This window comes from Strongylocentrotus purpuratus, unplaced genomic scaffold (genome assembly GCF_000002235.5).
Source record: "Strongylocentrotus purpuratus isolate Spur 01 unplaced genomic scaffold, Spur_5.0 spur5_scaffold_1, whole genome shotgun sequence".
NCBI lineage: Eukaryota > Metazoa > Echinodermata > Echinoidea > Camarodonta > Strongylocentrotidae > Strongylocentrotus > Strongylocentrotus purpuratus.
The window spans coordinates 34,568,113-34,595,683 of NW_022145594.1; the positions used below are offsets into that span (position 1 = coordinate 34,568,113).

A 27,571-nucleotide genomic window follows, 5' to 3' on the forward strand; every position below is an offset into this window, starting at 1 on the left:
AACTGCTCACCTTTGATTCTCTTTCTTTCCTTGCAAGTGTTTCAAAAAAACACTGATGGAATGCACCTGATAGAGAAGCTTTCTTCAAGGATGGCATGGAGCATGATATTATGTCTGCCACATCAAGTGACATGGTAGGTCCACAATCTCTCTCTCTACCGAGTTCAACCTGGATAAAATGAAAAAGTGATTACTGGTTTAATGCAGAATATAGATGTTCACTTGGATGTTAGACATAGATGTGTTACCTACATGAGAGGTTGCCCTAGATATGCTGCTAGAACGTACTACAGAGAGTAAGAGGGCAGCATTTACCCATCTCTGTTTTCATATACCTTTCTTTTGGCCTACCTACCTCCACTATCCTAGATGCTACAGACTTCTAACAAGTTACTCTAGATAGTGCAAAAGTTTTTTTTTTTTATCTTTGTCATACAAAAGGCTCCTCAAAATGCCATCTTCATACTCTAAATTTAACTCCAAAAGCAACTCTTTCAAGAATTGATGAAATTCTTTAAATATTGACCAATGAAAAAGACAAATTGCCATAACTTTGACATATCAATTCCATTCGGTCCAAATTTTTTACAGCATCTTTATCTTTGCATTGCCCACGTTTCGGCCGAATTTCACAGATCAATGGTTACTTATGATATGAATAGCACCCTCTAAAGTTTTGAAAATGGATGTGTTTATGTGGCAATAGCTATGTCATATTCGGGTTTAGATACTTCAAGATATCCCTTTTTCAGTAAAAAAAGAAAAAAGAAAAAGAAAGAAAACAGATGCACCTCACTATTGACCGACTGCGCGAGAAATTGCTCTCAAAAACCGTACTAGGTCTATGAAACTTTATAGCAGACATGTGTATCAACCTTCTTCACAACTGCCTGCCAAGTTTGGTAACATTTCTTGACGTTGATCATTACAAGGTTATTGTAAAAAAATGCTCAATTTGCTATGCATAACATTACAATGTGTGACATGCTTCTAGTACATTTAATTGTCATCCACGCTAATAGCATGGATGACAATGGGGTCACAATGACTGTAATGAAATGCGGCTTCAAATGATACCATAAACAGTATACATTTATGTTCACTCAGAAAATTTTGAGTAAATCGAAATTGTAACAGGGCACAAATCAGATTACGCAGGGTTTCTGCCCAACTGTAACATTGGCTATAACATCAATTTTCAGATTGATTTTGTCCCCTTTCTTATTTATTTTTTATCTTGGAATTTTGCAAGTATATTCTGGGGGCCAAACTCAGGGCATCTCATTGTCTCATTTTGAAAATCTGTCAAGCGGGACGTTTTAGATGCCATTTCATACCCTGCACTATATGCGTCACATATTAGTATGTTAGCATACAAGGTCGTATACGCCAAATTATATAGAAAATCATACGTGCCTTGCCGAGCGTGTGTACATAGGATCATTCATCTGCTTAAAAAATAGAAATATGGGCATCAATGCATGCATTTCATTCTACGATTGCAGTTCTAGTTTCCAAATTATTACTGTTCAAACCTCTTTGATTTGACTTCTTTTCCAACAGCAATACAGTAATACATTTCATACAATAATATTTATATATAAGAACAGAAACTATTGGTTGGTAAAAGGGGGGAAAATAAAAGCACATGTGCTGGTCGAGATGCACCCTTCCATAAGTATACTGTTGTACTGTAAGAAAAGTGCAACATGTATAAAAGTAAGAACTTGTACCAAAATGGATGAACTAATTTGTTTATCAAACTATGATTAAACTTACCACAAGTGGTCTAATGAAAGCATAACCAGCTACAGTGTGTGCTGTCGTGTATGAGGATATGGCCACCTCAATATTCAGTGATGAAACCCTGTCCTTCACCAAGGCTGCAGCATCTGGGTCCTGACTCTCAAAAGCTACATCAACAATAAAATCTATAACTATCTTTGAATCCCTTACCGATAGTCCTTGAAGCATAGAGTTAATTACATAGGTTGCAATACTTTTGTTCTGTGACACAGTGAAGTACAGTAGATACCTAAACTCCTCCTCCTTTGGCAGCACTACTTGATCAATCAGCCTGTTGAATTCATCACGATCTGACTCATATAGGGAAGCAAGATGGACTCCAGCCATGTACTCCTGAAACAGTTTGTGAGGAAAGAAAACTGGCAATTGCACATGAGAATTCCTCTCATGTGTATCCATATCAGCTGTAGTTTTGTCCTCCTGAGACAAAATCCCGACACGACAGGCAGCGTCCTTGGATTCTGGGCATATTTCGAAATCATCTTCACCGAAAACCAAGGTATTTTCTAGTAGACCATTGAGGGCCTGTTTGGCAATTGGTCCAAGGAGCTCATCAATTCTTTTCAAATAGGCATGGAGTGAGGGGCTACCTACTTTCTTCACTTCTTTCTGAGCATAGTGTTCTTTTAGAAAGGCGATCATTTCTTTGAATATCTGAGAAAACGTTTTCAGTGATTTCATTTCCTTTAGCTTATGCTTGTCACGTTCTTTCCACATATGACACAACATGGCTACATATATAGGATAGGGGGCCATGTTTTCAGATATGACATCATTCTCACTGGTGAACTGGATAAGCTGATTTGCTTTATCAGCATTATTTGGAAAGTATTTGTGAATGTAAACTGACAAATTCTCTCTGTTGAAACCCTCAACATGAATGAATGTGTAGAGTTTCATTAGATCATCATCTGATCTAATCTCTACTGCTCTCCATGGACGAGTGGTCACCAAGACTGGGCAAGAGGCAAGTTGATCTGAACAAAGAATATCTCCAAGTCCAATATCACATGTCTCAGATGATCTTCCACATGCCTCTGAGGAGGTGAAACTTGGCTGTGAGATTTTAACACTGACTTCGTCTAGCCCATCAAATGCGATAAATACCTTGTCAGGATTTGACCGGATATACTCATTTATCTGGGAAACCGTTGCTGGATTGCTTTTGTCCAGATAAGCCTTAGCGATCTTCCCAATAGTGTATTCCTTATATTCACGGAGAGGAACGATCAAGACCCACACAAAGTGACTGAAATGCCTCCCTTCAATCCAGTCCCAGGCAATCTTAGCACAAAATGTAGTTTTTCCAGCCCCTGCCTCTCCCTGAGCAATTATCCGCTTGGGGAACTCTCCATTGACTTTGAGATCAAGAAAATTGTTGTAATCAATTGTTCGCTTGCCAGTTCCATCCTCTTCTTCCAATACAAGATTTGTATGTAGTTTTTCAAAACCCACAAGAGAAGAAGGCTTGAGAGGATCAGCTCTGATCTTACAGAGAGTTGACCTGTACTTGAACTTGAAATCCTTTGCACACCGCTCAACCAGTTCAGGAGAAAGTGGTTTGTTCTGAGATTCAGCTGAAGGAGGTTTGGTCTGAGAGTCTAGCAGTCTTGATGGCCCTCCTAAAAAATACATGGATAATTCATATTTACATAAGTATATGTAAACATATTTTGATAAACCTGAAAGGATTTTAAAGGCCTGAGGCTAATCGCATGACCTAGGGCTAGATGCATGTACTCAAAGATACAAAGTCATAGATGTTTGTCTGAATTAATGTGACTTCAATCAAATTAAGGGCATTTAAATCTGAGTAATTAGTGCAGACATATACTTGTAGATGAATATCATTGAAATAAGTTTCCTAGGACATTTCAGCAATGCAGAGTTTCCCTGACAAGCACACATCTTATTTTGAAGGAAAAAAGACAAATAAGACTGCATTTCCAGTATGCCTCTGCCTAAATTCAGTAAAGATTGGGGCTTAAATCAATCTTTAAATATATAAATACATGTTGATTGATCTTTACGGTACAACCTTTGACCTGACAATCCAACAACTGATCACTTGTCTCTCTATAATGCATACCATATGTGGCTTTTAAAAAATAATTTCAGCTAAAATAGCTTAAAGTAGTTATTAATGTGGTGATAATTGTTTAATTTTGCTGACCTTGACCTTTTTAACCCAAAATATAATTAGTTTGTCACACCAAATTTGAAATTCATGGCTATAATAAATAAATCATAAAAACATGAATAGGGCTTGATAAAATTGGAAACTTCTGTAAACTGTGGCAAATGTATAGAACACAGAACACTCGCTGGTAACAACTGAATTCGCTGATATGAATGGTTTCTTATGTCTTCTGGTGTAGCAAGAATTAGTATCTATTTACCTGTGATGTTCGGAATTGGAGGTCCATTGAGTAATCTGTCTGAAAGGCCACCCAAGTCAATCTCTCGAAGTTTGTCTGCCAAAACCTGTCGTTTGTTTGAGTGTGGAGGTTGCTGCATGACATTCCATTTCATAAACACATCCAGTAACGCATTGGTGTAGTTCTTCAAATTCTCAACCAGGATTACCTGTAGTTGAGCATGGGGTATCCCTAGAGATATCCCTACAGCATTGTAGTAAGATGGATGGATATCCTGGGCCAGCTTCAAGAACTCCATTTCAGTGACAGTACTGTAAAATGAATAATAAATTAATTGGTTATGATAGGATATTAGTTAGAGAGCATCCTATTGGATGAGAAGCTATCATGCGATACTCAACATTGAGTATTATGTACATGTACGTGCTCGAGTGGGTAATAGAACAACCTGGGGATATCAGCATATATTACCTGTGATATTTGAAACATATTGCCTCAAATTGCAGGTGAGGGCGGTATCAACCTTTTGAATCACTTCCACACTGTTTCTTTTGCAATGCAATCGTGTGACCAAAACTAAACTTTATGGTAAACTCCCAAAGGTTATTAGTAGGCTTACTTTGAATCATCGGGTCATCATGTCGGGTCGGATGGTTGCGCGTTGCCTGGCCCTTTGTAAAAACATGCCCTTCATTTACGAAATGTCAGGGGTAATGTTTGTGAAATAAACCCCTATCATGTACATATGGTCTGGTAAAATTTACCCGACACTTTGTGAATACCCTTCAGCACATCATCTACTATTAAAAGATCGCATCCTGAACATGCATCTTCACAAAAGTTTGTGTAACGCAACCACCAGACCGGAGGCGATGACCCGATGACTCGAAGTAAGCCTATATATGCATACCTTTCTGCAGTGTTGGGACCTGGATTGGTTTCAACGTCACCAGATCTCATCAATAGGATCAGGAACAGGTAGAGAAGGCAGAATCCATCCATGGTGTAAGGTGTCCTTTTCACTCGACAGAAATGTAGTTCTCTGGGAAATGGTGATGACAATGCTGGGCAACAATACCTGAAAACAATATTCAGAAATATCTACATTACGTACATAAAACAGATTGAATAAAGATCCTTGAGGGTTTCAATTCAGGATATCTACATGTGCATGAATATAATAATAGCTTAAAAGGTTTATGAGACTTTATACATCATAAAGTTTTTGCCCCGCCTCCTGAAACAAGCCCTTGGGCAGAATGGCTGGGACCAGCCAAGAAGCTGTGCTTCGCAGGGTTCATATTCAAGAAATGCTGTATTTTGGCAGAAAACAATGATTTTGTGACTTTTTTTGTAGTCGACAATCAGGGCACCCAAGTTTCTTTCATGTAGAGATCCTGGGAGAGCAGTCAAGACCCCTAAGCTCAGTGGTGGCAACAAGGGGCACAGGAATGGAATCAAATTTGATACATAAATCTTTGTTAAGTGCCTTGTTACAAATTATTTCATTCACCAGTTACAAATAATTTCATTTCAATAGTCAGAATACCAATTGCATACATAAGTTGCTGCTAGGTAGGATAACAATTATGGCATGTCCTACCTAACCTAAGAACACAGAATGTATACAATTCGCATTAAATTTGAATCCATTATGAAAATTGTCTGTTCTAGCTATTCTAAATATGCTAACTGTAGAAGTGAAGCATTGAGCAATGGTCATAGTCAATTTGGCTAGCATGTTTTCTTCATGGAAAAGTTTCACTTAATTATGATTTATTTACAATTCTGCATGCTTCTTTACATTACATAGTGTGAATATTATAAAAACAAGAACAAGCAACAACAGATTTCAATGACTAGCTATGAACAAAATACATTTGGATAAATAGAGATGTTGCAGTCCAGTGGTTAAGTCTCCGGACTATGAACCACAACGTACAGGGTTCAAATCCCTGCTGCAACACGAATGTCCTTTGACAAGATATAATCTACATGCCACACTCCACGTAGCCCTAGGCATGTTAGGAATATTCCTTGATTGAAATGCACTGTGCGCTGACAACGGCTGCCGGAGCAAAAGCTATTTTTATAGGGTAATAACTTTCAAAGCTCTTTGGAAGCGCATCTAGAGACATTATATCATAATGTGTCATGCGCTATACAAGAACAGATTATCATTATGGAATAACACTCAGAAGTATATATAGCAATAAAAGCTCAATGCTCGAGGTGTAATTGCCATGTTAATTCCATATTATATATGGAAATAACATGTTATACACATGGGGGAGGGGGGGGCTGATTTACAATAGAATGAAATCAACATTGAACTTAGAAGCAATGTGCACATTACACATTGACACTGTCACACCTCATCAGATAAAAAAATATTGGAGATTAAGGAAGATGGAACTTGGAAGTTGGAAGACAGATAGACCTGTAAACTTGATTGCAGATCTCTGCATTTTCCAGTACATTCGGTAATAAGGTTATAAGGTAATAAAGGGGGTAAAAAATGAGATCATTGCCATAGGCATAGGGGGGGGGCATAACAACCCTCGCCCTCGTTGATCAGAAACTTGAGGAGGCACGATAGCTCAGTCGGTAGGACAGTCGGCCGTCTGGTTGCTTACTTTCAAACATTTATTCTTTCTTAGCAGTCAGGTAAAATAACCACCATCACCACCACCATCACCACCACCATCACCACCATGAATCTAGGGAGGTCAATGCCCGGGTGTAAGGCTTCTACGCCTACGATTTGTGCGCTCGTCGTCCAAGTCAGAAAATTAACAGAAGAAACAAAAAGGGGGAAAAAAAGAAAACAAATATCTATGGAATAAAATGTATAACAAATACACAATTACACACTCCACAACATACCTATAATCACGGATCTGTAACGGTCTTTCACCATTTATTGACGATCTTGCAGATTTTGACGTATTTTGATCCAATAATTGAGCTAGCAGACGAAAATAGCGGACGCACAAGAGCAACTAGAGGGCGATGAGGTTAGCTCACTAAAATCCTTCTCAATGACTGAAGGTAGAGCCTAAAAACATGGAACCAACTTAATATCAAAGAACTTTTGATAGAGATTAACATATCAGATGTGCACAAATGTCACTTTTAACAACTAGAAAATATAACGAAAAAAGATTATATCCCTGCGCCGACACCACCTCCAATCATCGAGCGACAAAGGGCTTTGAATGCCTACGAAAAGTCAATGTCTCCAAGGCTGGTCACCCGAACGACTGCCCAACACGCCTCATCAAGGAATTTGCGTACGAGCTGTCTGAGCCGCTCACCCACATTTTCAACTGCTGTTTGAAGAAAAAAAAATCTGGAAAAATGCATCAGTATGTCCAGTGCCTAAGGTCCGGCTGGCAACGACACCTGACCAACTGAGGCCCATTTCTATCACGTCAGTATTAGCACGAGTGTTTGAGGGATTCCTTGCCCGTTGGATTATTGAAGATGTGCACCATGCTATTGATCCCCAACAGTTTGGGAACATGCCCGGAACATCAATTTGCCATTACTTAATCAGTCTCTTGGATAATGCTCATCGGGGAATTGACCGACCTGGGAAGTATGTTAACTTATGCATGATCGATTTCAGTAAAGCTTTCGATCATATCAACCATGTCACAGCAATCAGAAAAATGATTGACATAGGAGTTGACCGCTCCATTCTCCCGACTATCTGTAGTTTCCTGACGCAAAGAACGCAAACTGTTCGTTATCGTGGGGTTACATCAAAATAATCTTTCCCACCTCTCTTGTGGTGTTCCGCAGGGAACTAAATTAGGACCCATTATTTTCCTGATAATGGTTAATGATGCCGCGTTGTCTACAAAAAACTGCTGGAAATATGTCGATGATCTAAGCCTTCTAGAGGTTGTCAACAAGTCGGACCCTCCGCAGTTACAAACACACATTGATTCTCTTGTTGATTGGTGTGAAATAAACGACATGAGGCCCAATCCAACGAAGTGCAAAACCATGCTGATCTCATTCTTGCGTAATGCACCGCCTGCCCCCCATTTGGAGATCAATGGTCAGTGGCGGATCCAGGGGGGGCCGAAACGGCCGCGGCCCCCCCCCCCCCCCCTATTGGCGGCGCAAAAAAAAGAAAAAAAAAAGAAAGGAGAAGAGAAGAAAAAAAGGAGAAGAGAAAAGAAAAGAAAAGAGAAAAGAAAAGAGAAGAGAAAAGAAAGAAGAGAGAGAGAAAGAAAAAAGAAGAAGATACCCCCCCCCCCCCCACCTCACTCCCACTCCGGGGTCGGAGGGACCGATTTTGTGTTCCCAAAATTTCCGATAAAGGGTTACTTTTCACGCAACAAAGTCCGGCCCGTAATACACACAAATCCGGCCCGCTCTGACTTTACACACCGAAGATAAAGGGGTGCTTTTAAACTAAGAGAGGGAACATACATGCGCGTACCCTAGATAACACTGAGTGGGTGGGGGGGGGGGAGGGGGAAGGTGGGAAGGGGAAGAAAAAAGTCGGGTGAGAAAGGGGGAAAGACAAGGAAATGGCGCTAAGTGACAGTAACGACGAATATTAGGGAAAAACTGTAATCGGGAGATTTGGGGTCATTCCAGAAGGCTTGGAAAACGTTATTGAATAGAGGGGGCCGGGCCGGCCGCATAAAATCTCGAGCCACGGATTCAAAGTTAAACGTTACAAACAGCCCCTGCTTTTTGAAAAAAATTAAAAAGGGCACAATATTTTGGATGTCTTTCAAATAGAAGCTATATACTAAACAGTCAAATTTTAAATTAACGGTAGGGCCGCTTCACAACTCTTATTTTGCCCTTCATTTGGATTCAGCTCATACCAACTCGCTTGTGCTTATATTTGAACTCATGTTGGTAGTGATAATGGACAGCGGCGGCGATCCTGGGCCCGATAGAGGGACACGTCCCCCCGGAAATTTAGATATTTAGCTAGAAAGAAATATACATGTAGCGGAAAGAACGTACATATTGGACTAAAGGATTTTCTAGAATGCATAATTTCAGCATTCTACATTGCAAAATCTCGCTTGGTCGCTACGCCCCGGCCCTCGCCCGATAACACAAAACTAAGATATGACGCTCCCGGTTGCGATTATTTCATGGTTGGTGTATAAATAGATCTTTTTTTCCCCTTTCATTTCTACTGACCTTATTGTATGCTATCACAATCATGTTTGTTTCATTTTCCCTTTAAAGCATGCGTAGCTAGGGGCGGTAGGGGCAGTAAGAGGACATAGGACGAAAAAAGGGGCAGACAAAGAAACATTTTTGACAAGTCTAAAACGGTACAACAAATCATCTTCTTTCTCTAATAATTTAATGAAACATTAAGCTTCTGCGCTTTGCGCTGGAGGGGGAAACTGAATTCAGAGAAAGATTAAGAGTCGGGAATGGAACAACGAATTATTTTCTTTCTCTAATAATTTCATTAAACTATGAAAGGTCTAAGCTTCCGCGCCTCGCGCGGAAGGGGGAAAATGAATTCGAACAAGGATTAAGAATCGAGAATGGGACAACGAATCATCTTCTTTCTCTAATAATTTAATGAAGCGTCAGAAGCTTACGCGCTACGCGCGGGAGGAGGAAAACTGAATTCAGACAAGGATTTAGAGTCGAGAATGGAACAACGAATCATCTTCTTTCTCTAATAATCAGGGCTCAAATTAATTTTTTGTCCACGGGGGCTCTTCCCCCCCAAAAAGAGCCCCCTGATCCTTCTCACGGGGGCTCTTTTAGTGCTGACGGGGGCTCTTATTTTAATACAAATTTACATTGAATTGGTAACCATGAAACTCCTGAATTCCTTGGTATTTAATCATTATCATTTATTTAAGTCGGCATTTTCCCTCTTAGAAATTTACTTGTTACATAGCTGTATACTTTATCCCCGTGATCAGTGGCGGATCCAGGGGGAAAAAAGAAAGGAAAAAAAAGGGGGGGAAAGATTTTTTTTTTGTTGCTGTTGAAAAAAAGTGTTCCCATCCCACTTGTATCACAGAGAAACAACAGTTTAAGTTAAGTCTAACGTTAACGTTAAATTTGTTATTAAAATGTAGAGTACAGCCCTTGGCCTTAGGCCTAATTTAGGTCGTAACTGTTACTGTTTGAAAATCTAAAGTAAAATTAGACGGTTTTCATGGTTATAGACCTAGTAAGTGAGAAAAAAAAAGTTTACCCGTCACTGAGACCAGGTCAATCAATCTTTTAGATCCATTTTTAGGGTCTAACGTTAGTAGATATAATGTAGATACAGGCGCGGATCCAGCGGGGGTGAGCGGGCCTTGCCCCCCCCCCCCCCCCTTTCCGCAAAAGAGAGAGAGAGAGAGAGAGAGAGAAGGAAAAGAAGGGAAAGGGAAAGAGCAGAGAAAGGGAAAGAAAGAAGATGAAGAAGAAAAGAAAAGGGGGAAGAAGGAGATCGGGGGGGGGGGAGTACGAAATGGTCTTGCCTCCCAGGCTGTTGCCTCCCCCCGCCCCCGCTAAAAAAAAAGAGAGAGAAGGAAGGGAAATGAAAAAAGGAGAGCTAAAAGGGACCAAAAAAGAGGAAGAAGAAAAAAAAGGGTGAAAAGAATTTCGATGCGGTGTTCGAGTAGAATTCTGTAAGATGATGATATACTTTCTCGTAGCTTGATGTGACGAGATGTCTCTATCCAGATATCTGTTGATAGTATTATAGAATATAGAAGCCTGAAATGACCTTCTGCTCGTAACCGACAAGTCACCGCATTAAAATTAAATTGCAAATAGTGTTCAACAACACGATGGTGAATGAAACTTTCTAATATTCGAAGATATATGACCTTCAGACCATATTGTTTCATTATTTTTTATTCAATCAATCAACGTCAAAGAATTGATTTATCATCGCTCTTCAATTTATTATTTCACCTTTTAATGTACTTTCATTCTTATGAATCACGAAAGAACACTGAATTGCATTCTTCAATGTTTGTTTTGATTAATTTCCTCCCCTTTCCTTCTCCCTGTTTAATACTGATAAAATTTCAATTTTTCTTAATCAAGGCAAAATATTATTTTCATATTTTCTTTATGCAAGACAGGAAGAGAGAGAGAGAGAGAGAGAGAGAATATGTTAAGTGAGAATTATCGAGTACAACTATGAATTGCATCCTTTTCAATATTATCCAATTCGCTGAAAATATTCAGAATATGAATATGATAAATCCTCAAAATACACCAACGCTGTTCAACGCATCCAACGCTCCAACCATAGCCCATACGCCAATGCACCATATTTCTCAATATGAAAAGATTTTTAAATGAAATTTGAAGAAAAATCAAATTTACAATGCACTGACAGGCATCAGTTGAAATCCTGAATTCTCTGTGACTCGCTTAGCACTAGTTTCTGAGGGACCAGTCACTAAAGAGGAAATAAAGGGAAGGAAAATTGAGAAAGAAGTAAATAAAAGAAAGGGGATATCAGTTGCAATTTTCCCGCCAACAAGTTGCGGATCGGGATGGGGGTGGGGCAAAAGGCCTTTGCCTCTCCCCGCCCCCGCTAAAAAAAAGAGAGAGAGAGAAGGAAGGAAAAGGAAAAAGAGGAGAGCTAAAAGGGACCAAAAAAGAGGAAGAAGAAAAAAAGGGTGAAAAGAATTTCGATGCGGTGTTCGAGTAGAATTCTGTAAGATGATGATATACTTTCTCGTAGCTTGATGTGACGAGGTGTCTCTATCCAGATATCTGTTGATAGTATTATAGAATATAGAAGCCTGAAATGACCTTCTGCTCGTAACCGACAAGTCACCGCATTAACATTAAATTGCAAATAGTGTTCAACAACACGATGGTGGATGAAACTTTCTAATATTCGAAGATATATGACCTTCAGACCATATTGTTTCATTATTTTTTAGTCAATCAATCAACGTCAAAGAATTGATTTATCATCGCTCTTCAATTTATTATTTCACCTTTTAATGTACTTTCATTCTTATGAATCACGAAAGAACACTGAATTGCATTCTTCAATGTTTGTTTTGATTAATTTCCTCCCCTTTCCTTCTCCCTGTTTAATACTGATAAAATTTCAATTTTTCTTAATCAAGGCAAAATATTATTTTCATATTTTCTTTATGCAAGACAGGAAGAGAGAGAGAGAGAGAGAGAATATGTTAAGTGAGAATTATCGAGTACAACTATGAATTGCATCCTTTTCAATATTATCCAATTCGCTGAAAATATTCAGAATATGAATATGATAAATCCTCAAAATACACCAACGCTGTTCAACGCATCCAACGCTCCAACCATAGCCCATACGCCAATGCACCATATTTCTCAATATGAAAAGATTTTTAAATGAAATTTGAAGAAAAATCAAATTTACAATGCACTGACAGGCATCAGTTGAAATCATGAATTCTCTGTGACTCGCTTAGCACTAGTTTCTGAGGGACCAGTCACTAAAGAGGAAATAAAGGGAAGGAAAATTGAGAAAGAAGTAAATAAAAGAAAGGGGATATCAGTTGCAATTTTCCCGCCAACAAGTTGCGGATCGGGATGGGGGTGGGGCAAAAGGCCTTTGCCTCCCCCCGCCCCCGCTAAAAAAAAAGAGAGAAGGAAGGAAAATGAAAAAATGAGAGCTAAAAGGAACCAGAAGAGAGGAAGAAGAAAAAAAAGGGTGAAAAGAAGGGGAGATAGAAAACCTAAAAGAGAGAGAGAAGGAAGGGAAAGGAAAGGGAAAGAGGAGAGAAAGGGAAAGAAAAAAAAGAGAGAAAGAAAAAACGTAGGGGAGATCACTTGCCAACAAAGTGTAAATCAGGGGGGGGGGGCACTGGCGTACTAATTGGGGAGGGGGGCTCGGGGAAAATAAAATTCAAACGTGGTTTATTTCTAATTCCATAACGGTGGTTTACACATAATACTGAAATGACATAATTTTCCGAGATTTTTTAGTAAATTATACTTTTTTATGCGTTTGTTGTAAAATGACACATTCCTTAATTTACAGCCAGGCAAGAAATATGCTTCTTGAGATGCCTAGGGGCCTACACGTCAGGGCCCGCGAAACGGCGGGGATCGGGAGCCTTGAGGTCCCTCCCCCCCCCCCCCCCCTCCACTTTTTTTGAAATAGTATATAAAGAGAAATGGAAAGAAAGAGAGCAAGTAAGAAAAAATAGTTAACTGCCAGTGTCACAACAAAATAAGGTATTAACCGTAACTAAACGCCTAAAATCCCTGAGCTTCCGGGGCTCTGGCCCTAGACCCAACCGAGGGCCCTAAGTCGGGCCTCTTGATACCCAGATGTCCGTAATTTAGTGCCTAAAACCCTTGAGCCGAGTCGAGAACGGTACAGCGAATCGTCTTCTTTCTTTAATAATTTTAATGAAACGTCAAAGCTTTCGCTTCGAGCGGGAGGGGGGGGGGGTGGAACCGAATTCAGACAAGAATTAAGAATCGAGAATGGTACAACGAATCGTCTTCTTTCTCTAATACTTTAATGTAACGTCAAAGCTTCCGCGCTTCGTGCAAGAGGAGGGGGGTGGGGCTGGCTTCAGACAAGGATTAAGAGTCGAGAACGGTACAACGAATCGTCTTCTTTCTCTAATGATTTAATGAAATGTCAAAGCTTCCGCGCTTTGCGCGGACGGGGGGGGTAAAATGAATTCAGACGAGTTTTATTTTCGAGAACGGTACAACGAAACGTCTTATTTCTCTAATAATTCAATGGAACGTCAAAGCTTCCGCATATCGCCCTCGAGGGGGAAACTGAATTAAGACGAAGTTTATGAGTCGAGAATGGGCAACGAATCGCCTTCTTTCTCTAATGATTTAATGAAACGTAAAAACTTCCGCGCTTCGCGCGGCAGGGGGTAAACTGAATTCAGACGAGGATTATTTTCGAGAACGGTACAACGAATCGTCTTCTTTATCTAATACTGTAATGAAACGTCAAAGCTTCCGCGCTTCGTGCAAGAGGGGGGGGGTAAACTCAATTCAGACGAGGATTATTTTCGAGAACGGGCAACGAATCGCCTTCTTTCACTAATGATTTAATGAAACGTCAAAGCTTCGGCGCTTTGCGGAGGAGGGAGTGGGAAAATCGCCCCTCCCTGCACCCCCCCCCCCCATTACGTCAATGCCGGTCACCATTACGTACCAATATTTGGCTCACATAATTTCAAATTTGCCCCCCCCCCTAAGAAATCCTGGATCCGCGCCTGCCCGTGATGACATTCTCTCCATTTCTTCCCGTTTTGCACATAATGTCCTCTTCATTATTCGGAGCAACCGTATTTACATTCTTTCTTTACTTTTAGTCTTTACCATATCCTTCCAAAACACAGGGGCGGATCTAGCTTTTTGCTAAGGGTGGGGGGGGGGGGGGGTAAACCAAATACGATGTGGAGCATCGTCCACGAGCCGCGAAGCGGCGAGGCGATTTTTTTCTGGTGCTATTTTGAACCCCCGTTAGTGATGTTTTCCTGGCATCTACTGAAATCTACTACTACTGTGTAGGTCTTGACACATGAGAGCATTTTTCTATGCACATCACATTTTCACTTGGCAGCCCAAGGGGGATCGGGGGATTAAACCCCCTAAACCGCATAGATCCACCCCTGCAACATCTTTGCTGATCTTCTTCTCAATATTGATTTATTGGTCGAGTTACATTATTTGCTGGTCTTTTAGAACAACCAGATTTCAGAGGATTCACACTTTTCACGACGAAAAAGTTCTCCATGTTTCAGTCCTTGCGCGATCGTCTCCAGCTCCAGCAGATATTGGGCGTCAGCGTGCACACCGGTACGTACTACCGGCGCAGTATGACGGCCGCATTAGCTGTGCACTGCGAGCTTCCGTTGTTTGTATCGGTAATACTCATAGAGATGGGAGAGAAAGCGCCATCTAAGTTCCATTTCATTGGTTTAAGGTTTGAAAATTGATACTCAATATTGTGTTAAAGTTATATAAGAAAAGATAATCTTTTTTTTATAATTCCACGGGGGCGATTTTTTATTTTGCAATCGCCCCCGTGGGCAACCTGACGGGGGCGATTATGGAGCTCACGGGGGCGAATCGCCCATCGCCCCCGTGCATTTTGAGCGCTGCTAATAATTCAATGAAACGTCAAAGCTTCGAAGCGCGGAAGGGGGGAAACTGAATTCAGACAATGATTAACAACCGAGAACGGTACAACGAATCGTCTTCTTTCTCTAATAATTTAATTAAATGTAAAAGCTTCCGCGCTTCGCGCGGGAGAGGGGGGGAGCTCAATTCAGACAAGGATTAAGAGTCGAGAACGGTACTCTTTCTCTAATGATTTAATGAAACGTTAAAGCTTCCGCGCTTCGCGCGGGAGGGGGTATGGAAACCGAATTCAGACAATGATTAAGAATCGAGAACGGTACTGTTGTAATATGTTATATGACTCGGTGAAATGATAGAGTCTGGCAGACGATGTAGTTACTGATTAGTAGCCATATTGTAAGACCATTTATTTATGTATCCTTCCGCCTAGCTCGGCGTGGTATTTACATATCATATCTCATGTTAATGTAGTTCCAAGTGGACATACAACATCTCCCTCACAATAGATTTTTTTTTTTTTTTAAATGAATAACGAAGAAAAGTTATAACAGTTAATCATAAAACCTCTTGAAACTCCAAACACCTGCAAGCAAACATTTTGCAAATACCAATACCTTAAAAATACTTTAACATATGCCCGACTGATTGCCAAGTAACAATTAAGGAATATGTTTATGATTCATAAGAACCAAAATTCGCAACCTTACTTTAGATCCATAAAGTAGTCCTTTTTTGAGAGAGAGATTATTACGTGGAATACCTAAAACCACATGATAAAAAATAAAACTATGCGGTTACATATACATCAGCAAACACATGCCTATACAGTTTTTTTCCTTCTATATTGACATTTCCAACTTCTTATTTGCTAATCCAAACTTGGCCATTTAGAAGTAAATTGTACTTACATATATTTACAACCAAAATACTGTAATACTAGTTTGTAAGCAAAACATTGTTTAAAATTTGCTCATACAAAGAACTTTGCTGGGCAGAGCTACTGAACAACTCTATGGAAACTTTAGAACATACAATCAACTTTGTTCTCATATTCTTAAAACATTTATAATAACTCAACACAAAACACTGTATTCAAGAAAGTTATGTTGCTTGATTATCTAACATAAAGATACCATTGGGCACATTTCTTTACATTAGCATCATTGTATGCTATTTCTCTCTTCTCCTTTTCTTTTTGTTTTGTTTGTTGTTGTTGTTGCTATGAATAAGTAAAAAAGAATTTGGTTATTATCCAATATACATGAAGTGTCTTTATGTGAGATTCTAATTATAAACTGGAACCTTTGTTCAATCTATATAGTCTGTCACTTTTTGTGTTTTAATTCTTCTTTCAAATTGTTTTTGGTAGTGTTTAACGATAACGGACAGGTTTATTACTAATGCGTCCAGAACGTGTTCTGTAAGGGTCTGTCTCGGATCCTGTCTGGTGGTCTAGTGACTGGTCATGGTCAATTCCGTCTGCAATTTTTTTGTTCATTGGGGTAGGTGTGTTAGCTAGGCGCGCATCTTTAGTTGGCTCTGCCAGACGAGGCATTTGTGGGACATCTCTCAAGTGTACCCTATTCCTTCTGAGTCGCGTGCCATTTGGGGTTGTGACTATGTACGACCTGGCCTGTAGATCATTACATAAGTTTGTCACCTCAGCTGGAATCCAAGTGTGGGATTCTTTGTCCAGGAAGCGGACTTTCTGTCCTACTCTGAGTGGCTGGAGCTCTTGCTTGCTTCCAACCGCATCGTAGTCTGTCTTCATGCGTCCCCTGCGCTGCTCCAAACGTTCCTGGTTCTTTTGTCCTTGATATGTTGTATTCGAATCAAGGTTAGCAGGAAGTAGTGTTCGGACTTGGCGGCCGAACATCATTTCGGCTGGGGATGGAAGATGGGCATCCACTGGAGTACATCGTAGGTTTAGTAGAGCTGCTGCTGTACTTTCTCCAGTTGTCTGTGTTTTCCGTATGATCTCTTTCACTGTTCGGACCGTACGCTCTATTTGTCCGTTTGACTGGGGGTACCTTGGTGAGGAGGTCTGATGCGTAATTCCCCATTCCTTGCACATTTGCTGAAAAGCTGCACCGATGAATTGTGGGCCATTGTCTGACATAATCTCTGTAGGAGATCCCAGAAGGCCAAATATGCCAGTTACAGCATTCGCCACACTTGCACTCGTTGTGGAAGTCAATCGCTGTACGACTGGGAATTTCGAGTGATAATCGACTATAAGAAGATACTGAACCATATTCAACTCAAACAGGTCCATGCCTACTTTGGTCCAAGGTGTGATAGGGATTTCATGAGGAAGGAGTGGTTCCCTTCTCTGCTCAGGCATCCTTTCCTGGCATTGGTTGCACAATCTGACACTTTCGTCAATCTGGCGATTTATGTTTGGCCAGTAAACCGACTGGCGCGCTAGGAGTCTCATCTTCTCGATGCCCGGATGGCCTTTGTGCAGTTGCTGAAGGATATCTTGTCTCATAGATTGGGGAATGATCACCTGCCTGCCTTTGAAGAGGACACCTCCAGACATGCCTAGTTCATCACGAAATGGCCAGAATGGGCGCAAATCGCTTGGAAGTTCCTGAATAGTTGCAGGCCAACCAGCATGAGTGAATTCTTTCACTTGCTGTAGAATAGGATCCCTGGTAGTCTCCTTCTGTAGTGCTTCTTGCTTGAGGCTCCCGAAATGGAGCAGATCGATACCCAATGGGTCCTCAACCTCGTCCAGTAGTATGCTTTCTACGTGGACATCCAGCGGAATGTCTTCTGCCTTCGTCGGATTTGGCAGTCTACTGAGCGTGTCAGGAATAATCATCTCTGTTCCTGGTCTGTGTTCAATTGTGAAGTTGTATCCTTGAATCTTCACTAAGAGCCTTTGTAGCCTGGGCGGGGCACTTGTGAGTGGCTTGCTGCATATCGTCACAAGTGGTTTGTGGTCAGTCAGTATCTTGAAGTCTCTCCCAAAGAGGTAAGTGTGAAATCGGGTAATCCCGAAGACAAGTGCCAGTGTTTCCCTCTCAATATTTGAGTACTGGGCTTGGCAGGGAGAGAGACTTTTCGAGGCGTATGCCACAGGCCTTCCACGCTGTGAGAGACATGCTCCCAATCCTTTGGATGACGCGTCTACTTCAAGGGTGACAGGTAGCCCTGGATCGTAGTACTTCAGCAAGCTGTCTTGCTGGATAGCTTTCTTCAGCTGGCAGTATGCCTCCTGGTGATCCTCTTGCCAAATGAATGGGACATCTTTCTTCATGAGATCACGCAAAATAGCGACTTGGTCTGCATAGTTCGGGATGTAGGGTGACAGGAAGTTCATCATGCCTAGAAACCTCTGAAGGTCCTCTTTATCCTGTGGGGTAGGCATTGTGTGGATATCTTCCACCTTGCAGGGATCGGGACTGATTCCTTGATCTGAGTAAATCGTCCCGAAGAAGTTGATCGAGCTCGCTTTCACTACACATTTGCTGCTGTTGAATACGAGTCCCTCCTTTGAGGCCACCTCAAGCAGCTTTGTGAGGTTTAGGTCGTGCTCTTCTTCCGTCCTGCCCATGACGACTATATCGTCTGCTATGCAAACACATCCTTGGGTCTGCCCTATTATGTCATCCATTCGCTGTTGGAATAGATCTTGGCTTGTTGAAAGCCCAAACGGAAGACGAAGAAAACAATACCTCCCGAACGGAGTACGGAAGGTAGTCAGCTCTTGTGAATCTTCACTCAGATGCACTGACCAATAGCCAGATTTCGCATCTAACTTAGTGAAGAACTTCCCATTCGCAAATGATGGGTTGATCTCTTCGAGTGTTTGGATTTTGTGAGGGCACCGCTTGAGACTTTCATTCAGGCGCTTGGGGTCCAAGCACACACGGATTGATCCATCCTTCTTTACTGATGTAGTGATTGAGCTGCACCAATCAGTGTGATGCGTTACCTTACGAATTACACACTGTTTTTCCATCTTGTCAAGCTCGGCTTTTAACTTATCCTTGATATGAATGCTGCACTTCCGTGGGGCATCTATGTGCGGATTGGCATCTTCCTTCAACAGAAGGGTAGCTGGGTCCTTGAAGTTACCTATGCGGTCGAATTGGCCCGGCCATCGTGAAATAAGGTCGTCTACTGTCCGTATGCATGGTGCTTGACCTGGAACATTTACAGGTGCTTCAACACATTGTTCCACCGTGTGGAGAGTGACCAGCTTAAGGGCCTTGCAGCTTGAAAGGCCTAATATTGAAGGTCCTGGTACATCGACCACGAAAAACTCCCGTTTACTCCAACCTGAATCGTCATATTGACACATGAGATCAAGAGAACCGATACAAGGGATAACCGTTTCACCATAGGCCATGAGCCGGACGCGCCGTGGCCTTACAATAGAGCGCCACTGGCCATCGGGGTACATTGTGTTTACAATACGAAGAGGGAGTGTGTTGCCCCCTGCTCCAGTATCTATCTTCACCTTCAGGTGATGTTGCCCGGCCTTGTACGGACAAGCGATATCTAATACTGCGAAAGCTTCCTTGTCCTCTTCTTCGTCCTTGGTGTCCATGCTTGAAATCACTATCGTGCTGAAATGGTGAGGGACACAATCCTCCTCATGGGTAGAGGGTATCTGTTCATTCACTTCTAGAGGCGAAGTGTCAACCTTCTCATGGCTCGGTCCACGTCTTCTATCTGACTTGGACCTGCAGAATTTGGCCCAATGCCCCTTCTTCCCACAGTACTTGCAGTTATCATGATATGCTGGGCATTTCCTGGGAGGATGATGCAGTCCACAATTACCGCATTGTTTGCGCTCACTCATTCTGGATCTGCCATCTTTGCTAGGTCTCTGTGGTTTCCTACTGAACGCGTCAATGTTTGACACTGGGGTCAGGTCTGCCAGACACTGCTTGCCAGCAGCAATGGCCTCATATTGCCTTCCTAGTGTGACCACATCCGTAAGGGGGTGGCCTGCTGGTTTCTGCAACAAGTCTCGCTGCAGACCATCGAAATGCGTAGATGCAATTACCAGTTCAATTATTCGTTCGTTGAGTTCTGCATCTGTGAAAGTGCATTGGCGGCTTTTGTCCCTACAGCGGGTCACAAAATCGTCAATGGATTCTTCGGGTTTCTGCCTATACCTCATAAGTTCAAGACGGTGGATACGAAAGTTAATACTGACTTTCAACTGCTTCTCGAAAAAATCCCATACTTTTTCTGGTTTATCCTGATCTGCAGTACTAAGACCTGAAGCATTGAGGCGTCGCAAACCTTCTACACCTAAAGCAATCTTTATCTTTGTTGCTATCTTCACTTCATCCGTAATATCTAAATCTTTCAAGCATAGTTCCATGCGCTGCTTAAAGAGAGAGAATCCACTTGCCAAGTCGGGCATCTGCCAATTCATTTCAGGGAGACGCGCCATATTTAATGCGTTGCAACTCGATAAGTCTAACAAAACCAGTCCGTCTTACAGTACGTGATCAAAATAAGTCCTCACACAAGACACGCATCAATAATTGTCAATTGGCCGAAAGTTATTTGCATAAATAGAAATATGCCCAGGTATTAGCAGTAATTCACCTATTGGTCGGAACTACTTGAATGCTGCTCACATCAAATTAGCAGGCAAAATCAATTACGAGCATACATGTACACTTTATCGTCTAACAATAAGTACACAAATTGTCACAATATACCTGAATACTTGGACTATTTATTAACTTTTCTGAACCTGAAACCCAACTCATCAACTGATCTTTCATTTGGTCCAGACTAGGTCCCGTTTAGGTATTTTGGGATTTCCGTATAGCTAGGCTAAAATATAGTGGCCTACACTCTGCACTATATACCTCTGTAATCTACGTCTACTGTAGATGTGTACTTAGTCTACCAAAAAAAACTACAAGAACAGAGTTTAAAACATTGATATTAGCACCAGCAGACTTCGATTTAGATCTAGACTTAGTCTAGTTACAATTGAGAATGATGATCCAGGACTAGATCTAAAGCTAAAGTCAGACCTGGAATCTGGATCCCTAACTGGTACTCAGTCCCAGATTTAGACTCTCACACAGTAGAGATCTCCTCGGAACAGGTGCTGAACTGAAATCCAAACCCAACTGCTAGTGTTAGACCAGGTTTAGATTAAACCCTTAGTCTATATAAATCTGGACCGTTATAGAGCACCGGTCTAAGTCTGAGTCACACATGTATTCAGTAGTGCCTGGCTTGGGCCAGATGATATCCTTGAGTCTACTAGAAATTAGACTCCTTATCTTGGACTTTACAAGGTCAAGGATTTTTAGACTAGACCTAGGTCTAGGTCTACTTGTAGAGTCTAACAAAGTTTAATCTAGACTAGATCTAAGTTATAAGATATAGGGTCTAGTCACTCAACAAAGGCAAAACATTCACAATCACATCATGATTAATTGAATTATCAGACAGTAAACTTATCACAGGATACCTCCCTGTAATCTGTTCTTATTGTCATTTGTTATTTTGTTCAGGATGTTCCAGATGTAGTATATAATAACAAAGTCAGATTTAGAGCCTTGTCTTTCTTGAATTGTCTTGTCACAAATGTCGAATCACTTCACAAAGACACAACCACAGCTTCATTTGCTTGTGCGATGTCGCATGCACGGCGATGGGAGCTGGAACCGATAATGGATCAGGCCTCGATCAGTCCTGTTGTCTATGCGATGATGAAGCGTTGGATCGGTGATCTGGTCCAAAATATAGATAGGTCCAGGCCTAGACTCTAGACGATTACAAAGTCCAAGGCGATGCTTTTACTTTAGTACTTGTAGATTCACGCCGACGTCGATCTAAGAGCTGGAACCGATAATGGATCAGGCCGACGTCGATCTAAGGTAGTTGTTGCTAGCTGCTGCTGAGATTATTTTGACTTTGAGTTTGATGAAAGCAGGTCGCCTCCTCGTCCGCGTTGATCACGGATAAGAAAACCGATGGGCGCTGTTCCAATCACTGTCGTTACATCTCCTCTCTCGGTCTGTTGTGTGTAGCGATCAGTGCTACACAACGTCCTCGTCCGCGTTGATCACGGATAAGAAAACCGATGGACGCTGTTCCAATCACTGCCGTTACATCTCCTCTCTCGGTCTGTTGTGTGTAGCGATCAGTGCTACATGCACATTATGCGAGGAAGACAGTTCCCAGTGCTATTCGGCATTAGCGGAGGCTCGGTGGCTCGTACCCGGGTAATGCAGACGATAGGTTGCGCAGTGGGGTGCAGTGCGGGAACATCGATGTTGGCAATAATCGTCGACGACCAAACTTCTACTTAGCAGCTAGTTCTCATTTCTTAGTCCAAGTCGAGGAAAACTGCGGTAGCTAATGTCCGATTATCGAATAATAGCATGGTATTCTCCTTACCGCTGCCACCATGTTGTAATATGTTATATGACTCGGTGAAATGATAGAGTCTGGCAGACGATGTAGTTACTGATTAGTAGCCATATTGTAAGACCATTTATTTATGTATCCTTCCGCCTAGCTCGGCGTGGTATTTACATATCATATCTCATGTTAATGTAGTTCCAAGTGGACATACAACAGGTACAACGAATAGTCTTCTTTCTCTAATAATTTAATGAAACGTCAAAGCTTCCGCGCTTCGCGCTGGAGGGGGGGGGGGAAACTCAATTCAGACAAGGATTAAGAGTCGAGAACGGTACTCTTTCTCTAATGATTTAATGAAACGTCAAAGCTTCCGCGCTACGCGGGGGGGGGGTATGGAAACTGAATTCAGACAATGATTAAGAATCGAGAACGGTACAACAAATCCGTCTTCTTTCTCTAATAATTTAATGAAACGTTAAGCTTCTGCGCTTTGCGCTGGAGGGGGGAATCTGAATTCAGAGAAAGATTGAGGGTCGAGAATGGAACAACGAATTATCTTCTTTCTCTAATAATTTCATTAAACTATGAAAGGTCAATGCTTCGCGCGGGAGGGGGAAAACTGAATTCAGACAAAAGGAAAGGAGTCGAGAATGGTACAACAAATCGTCTTCTTTCTCTAATAATTTATATCAATTAATGAAAGGTCAAAACTTCCGCGCTTCGCGCGTAATGGGGGGGGGGGGGGAGGGGGAGGGGAACAGCGAGCTGCCCGAATATGAATTTGTTATATCTTTTCTCGTATATTTTGCTAATAAATAACACTTTCACAAAATACATATTATCCTCAAATTTTTGCTCGCTCGCTTCGCTCACTAGCCAAATTGTGAAACTAGAAAATTACTTTTCGGGCGAGAGGCTTCAGCCCCCCCCCCCCCCCCCCCCCGATGAAAATGTCAAAAAAATTACATATGGTGCTTCTAATATGACATTGTCAGTTTTGGTATGTTGAGTTGAAAAACTGTCTGCGCAATTTTCAAATTTCCGGCCCCCCCCCCCCCCCCCTATTGGAAAATCCTGGATCCGCGCCTGAATGGTAATCAGCTTGAAGTGGTATCTTATATGAAATTACTTGGTATAACAATCCAAGATAATCTTAAATGGGATCTACACATCAAAACCATCGTCAAAAACGCATCACGAAAACTATATGTACTGAGCAAACTTAAAAGGAACGGTGTCAACACTCGGGACTTGGTATTGATATACATGATGTACATTCGTCCGTGTCTTGAATTTGGTGTACCTGTTTGGTCATCTAGTTTAACTGTTGTCCAAGTAAACAGCATTGAGCGACTGCAGAGGAGAGCATTGGGTATCATCACTGGTACATTTCCCGACACCATGTCTTATGCTCAACTTCTGCAGTCGCTGAGTGTTGTCAGACTGTCTGAACGACGCTCTGTTCTTTGCGAAAAGTTTGCTAAATCCCTAATGATCTCAGACCGCCACCGCCATCTCTTACCTGAAACTAGACAAACTATCTCACAACGCACTCTCCGCAACTCTCTCCAGCTCAATACCCCCAAAATGAGAACAGAGCGTTACAGACAGTCTCCCATTCCCCACTTCACACGAATCCTGAATTCAAATCTGTAGATATTTTCACTCAATATAATGACTATATGTGACCAAGATGTAATTTATTAATTTATTGTCATGCCATTTAATGGGATTAAATAATATTTCATAGTACCTGTATAATGATAGGACTATACTCTGTAAGTAAACATAAATTGTATATTTTGTATTATCATATCTCTCGGAAAATCATCTACCGGTATATAAAAATATATTTCTAAAAGAAATGTCAACTAGGTTAAAAAAGACTACTTATTAATTTGAAAGTGTATTACTTAATTGCATATGACATTTAGAAAAGGGTAACAACATATTTTACTATTTAAATATTACAACTGCATAATTAGAACATGTATTATTTCAAGATTGTTTGAAATTAGTCGTTAGTTCATTAGAATCAGTAATTAATATAAAAAAGATTGCTAAAAGTATTGATTTCTTTATTCTTGTATGTATTTATAATTTGTAAACTGAATTGTATGAGTCTCCGGACTTTTTATTCAGTATGTTTTTATTTACAATAAAACCAGAATTGAATTGAATTGAATATCTTTTTAATTGCAGATTTTTACAAACTGCACATTCGAAGGTAGATAGAGTACGATGTTTTTGTCAATCTTGCGTTGGTTTGAGCCCCATAGCTAGAGCCATCTCAAATTGAGAAGGAAAATTGTGAACAGAGACCTCATTGTTTCAGCCCCAAATAGAAGTCTTGCGACATCATAATATGAATATTTATGAGCTCCGGTCTCATCGCGCGCAAAACAAATTTGACGTAGTCTCACACATAGTACCTTTTTCTCAGCACTAGACACCAGTGTCGTGCAGTAACGTATGGGAAGTGTAAAAAAAGACATTTCAGTAAATAAAAAAAAGTCTACGTGAGCAGTCTATACTCCAATTGAGAAGTGTAATGAATGCTATGATTTGAGCGTGTGTGTTTTAGTGTATGATATCATCATATGGTTAGTGAGTTGAGAGAGAGAGAGAGAGAGAGGGAGAGAAAATCTCCGTAAGTAGTACACGTCTTTCAATGCGTGCAGTCATGTTTGATTCCGTATTGTGATCGCTGCAAGTGCAAGCTGGATTTATCGATTGATGATAATGCAGTGTCAGATCTTTACTCATGAGGAAATAGTAATTGGAATACATCGCAAAACTAAGGTAGGCCTATTTATTTATTTCAATTACTTTCTTAATTTACAATGAGTGGCTTTCGAGCTTTCTCTCCATTATGTTCCATGCCATAGCTAGCATGGCTCGATCGCGGCGTGCATGCAATTACCGTACCTGGCCTGCAGTACTGTGTCGGTGTGTGCGACTAATTCAAGGCTAGCCGGTGATGCGCATGAATGTACTTTCGCGCGAAGTTTTGAACTTGTTGTCCGGGCAATGACCATGATGACACGCCCATTCCCTCGGGCCTGTCTAATTCTCAACGTAATTGAAATTGATTGTTTCAAGCGGTTTCAAGGCTCTTACGTACGGCCAGGCGTAGAAGGAACCTCACAGCCCGGCCCCCCCACTCAGAGGTCGGAATGACCGCATGCGTGTTGCCAAAATGTCCGGTAAAGGGGTACTTTTCGTGCGACAAAGTCCGGCCCGAGATTTGTGAAAAAAGGGGTGTATTTGACTTTTCACCCGGAGATTTCTTTAAAAAGGGGGTGTTTTTCTTTTTCTCTCTTATCTCTTTGGACTCCTGAGAAATTATTCCGAATTTAGGGGGGTACATTGAGCATTTTTCCTGATTTAGGGGGGTCTCCAAGGCAGGAAAAGCCCGCGAAAAGCCCGCGAAAAGCCCGCGAAAGGGGGGTTCGGAAATGTTGGCAGTCCTCAGATAGGGGGTGCTTTCAAAAAGAGGGTACGAGCATATGCGTACCCTAAATAACACTGAGTGGGGGGGCCGGGCCTCACAGGAACTAGCTGGATATCTCCTATTTTATGGAACTTCTGGAGTCGGCAGATGGGTGAGTTTTCTTAGTGAAAGAAAATGCTTTCTTTTAATGTTTGTTTATTATAAAAAAATTAGTAATTAAAAAGTTAGATTTGGGCATTGGCCTCCCTAATAAATCAATTCAATTTTTGGAAGCTAATATATTACAAAGTATCTTGTTGAAATTTGTGTTTAAAGGAAATAGTCTAGTCAAACAGGTGATATTAAGAATCAAAATGATGACTGTATATCACTGGATTAACCAAATAGAAGAACTACAACGAGTATACCCAGACATTTTCCCACCAGCAACGCACATATAGGTCTAGTGGTCAATGTAAGTTAATGCATAATAATTGACTGCCCCCATCATACAACACAATAACAAGGGCAAGGCCAAGGATAGGATATTTGAAATAGACTAACCTTGTTTCAGTCTGGTCACGTTTACAAAGACAGCATCATGTCGTCGACTAGACAGAAATAACCATCTAGTGGGTCATTCTTATAAAAACTGACATTGTTCAACCTTCCCCATAGGCATGGGCCATACTAGAAGCGATCAGAGCTAGGAAGGACTAGGAGCTAGGAGCCAGATGTAATCTCAGCGGAAAACCCTCGATGATCCAAAACTGAAGCTTTTGGTCTCTTTTTCTCTTCTTTGGTGCAGTCTTCTTCGGACTAGTCGTCGACAGCCTTAAATCCAAATCTGTAACAGAAGAAAGATCTTAAAATTCAGTAAGATCAATCACTGAATCTAACTCGGAAACGAGGTGACGTGGCAGTGCGTGCACATTTCTAGCAGAGAAATGGCGACTATTGACAATTGAATTGGGTGGGTCGAAACTGAGCGAAGGAAAGGGGGAATCCCCAGTTGCGCGCGTAATAGTCTGATTTTCAGGCCGTTTTACCAAATGGTCGTAACTTTTGTGCTGCACAAAGATTCAATCAGTTTAATTATGGCCATTACAAGTACAGTGTTATTGATGTAGACAATTTGTATGTACCTGTTACAGCTCATTTTATGTACATTATTACCAAAGAAAAATATGTTAGTCATTCACTGTATAGTGTCTGACAGTGAAGTCTAGAAGGTAAACGGGTTTCCTTGCATAATTTGAATACTCGGACCATGGATCTACTGCTCGGACACTGCTAATTTATTTAAATTTCACAGATAGAACATACATGACATATTCATAATTCCTGCAAAGTTCTACAGAATTTGATGTTGGCTAAAGGGACATAGTATCTTTAAGAGAAAAAGACCGATTTAAAAAAAAAAAAAAACATTTAATGATATGGGATGGGCAGTGCACATTTTAAAGGGATCCGAACTTAATTTGTCTCAGATTTAACATTTGTCTTT

General features: G+C 41.1%; 1 protein-coding gene across 1 annotated transcript; it reads right to left on the bottom strand.

Annotated features, from left to right (window-relative positions):
• Positions 1-1,205: 1,205 nt before the first annotated feature.
• On the bottom strand, positions 1,206-27,106 carry LOC115921072 (NLR family CARD domain-containing protein 4-like). Its single transcript, XM_030978123.1, has 4 exons — positions 26,629-27,106; positions 5,095-5,262; positions 4,206-4,495; positions 1,206-3,428 (listed from the first exon to the last, which is right to left on the bottom strand). The coding sequence occupies exons 2-4, from the start codon at positions 5,184-5,186 to the stop codon at positions 1,759-1,761; spliced, it is 2,052 nt and encodes a 683-aa protein (XP_030833983.1). The 5' UTR covers positions 5,187-5,262; positions 26,629-27,106; the 3' UTR covers positions 1,206-1,758.
• Positions 27,107-27,571: the final 465 nt, after the last annotated feature.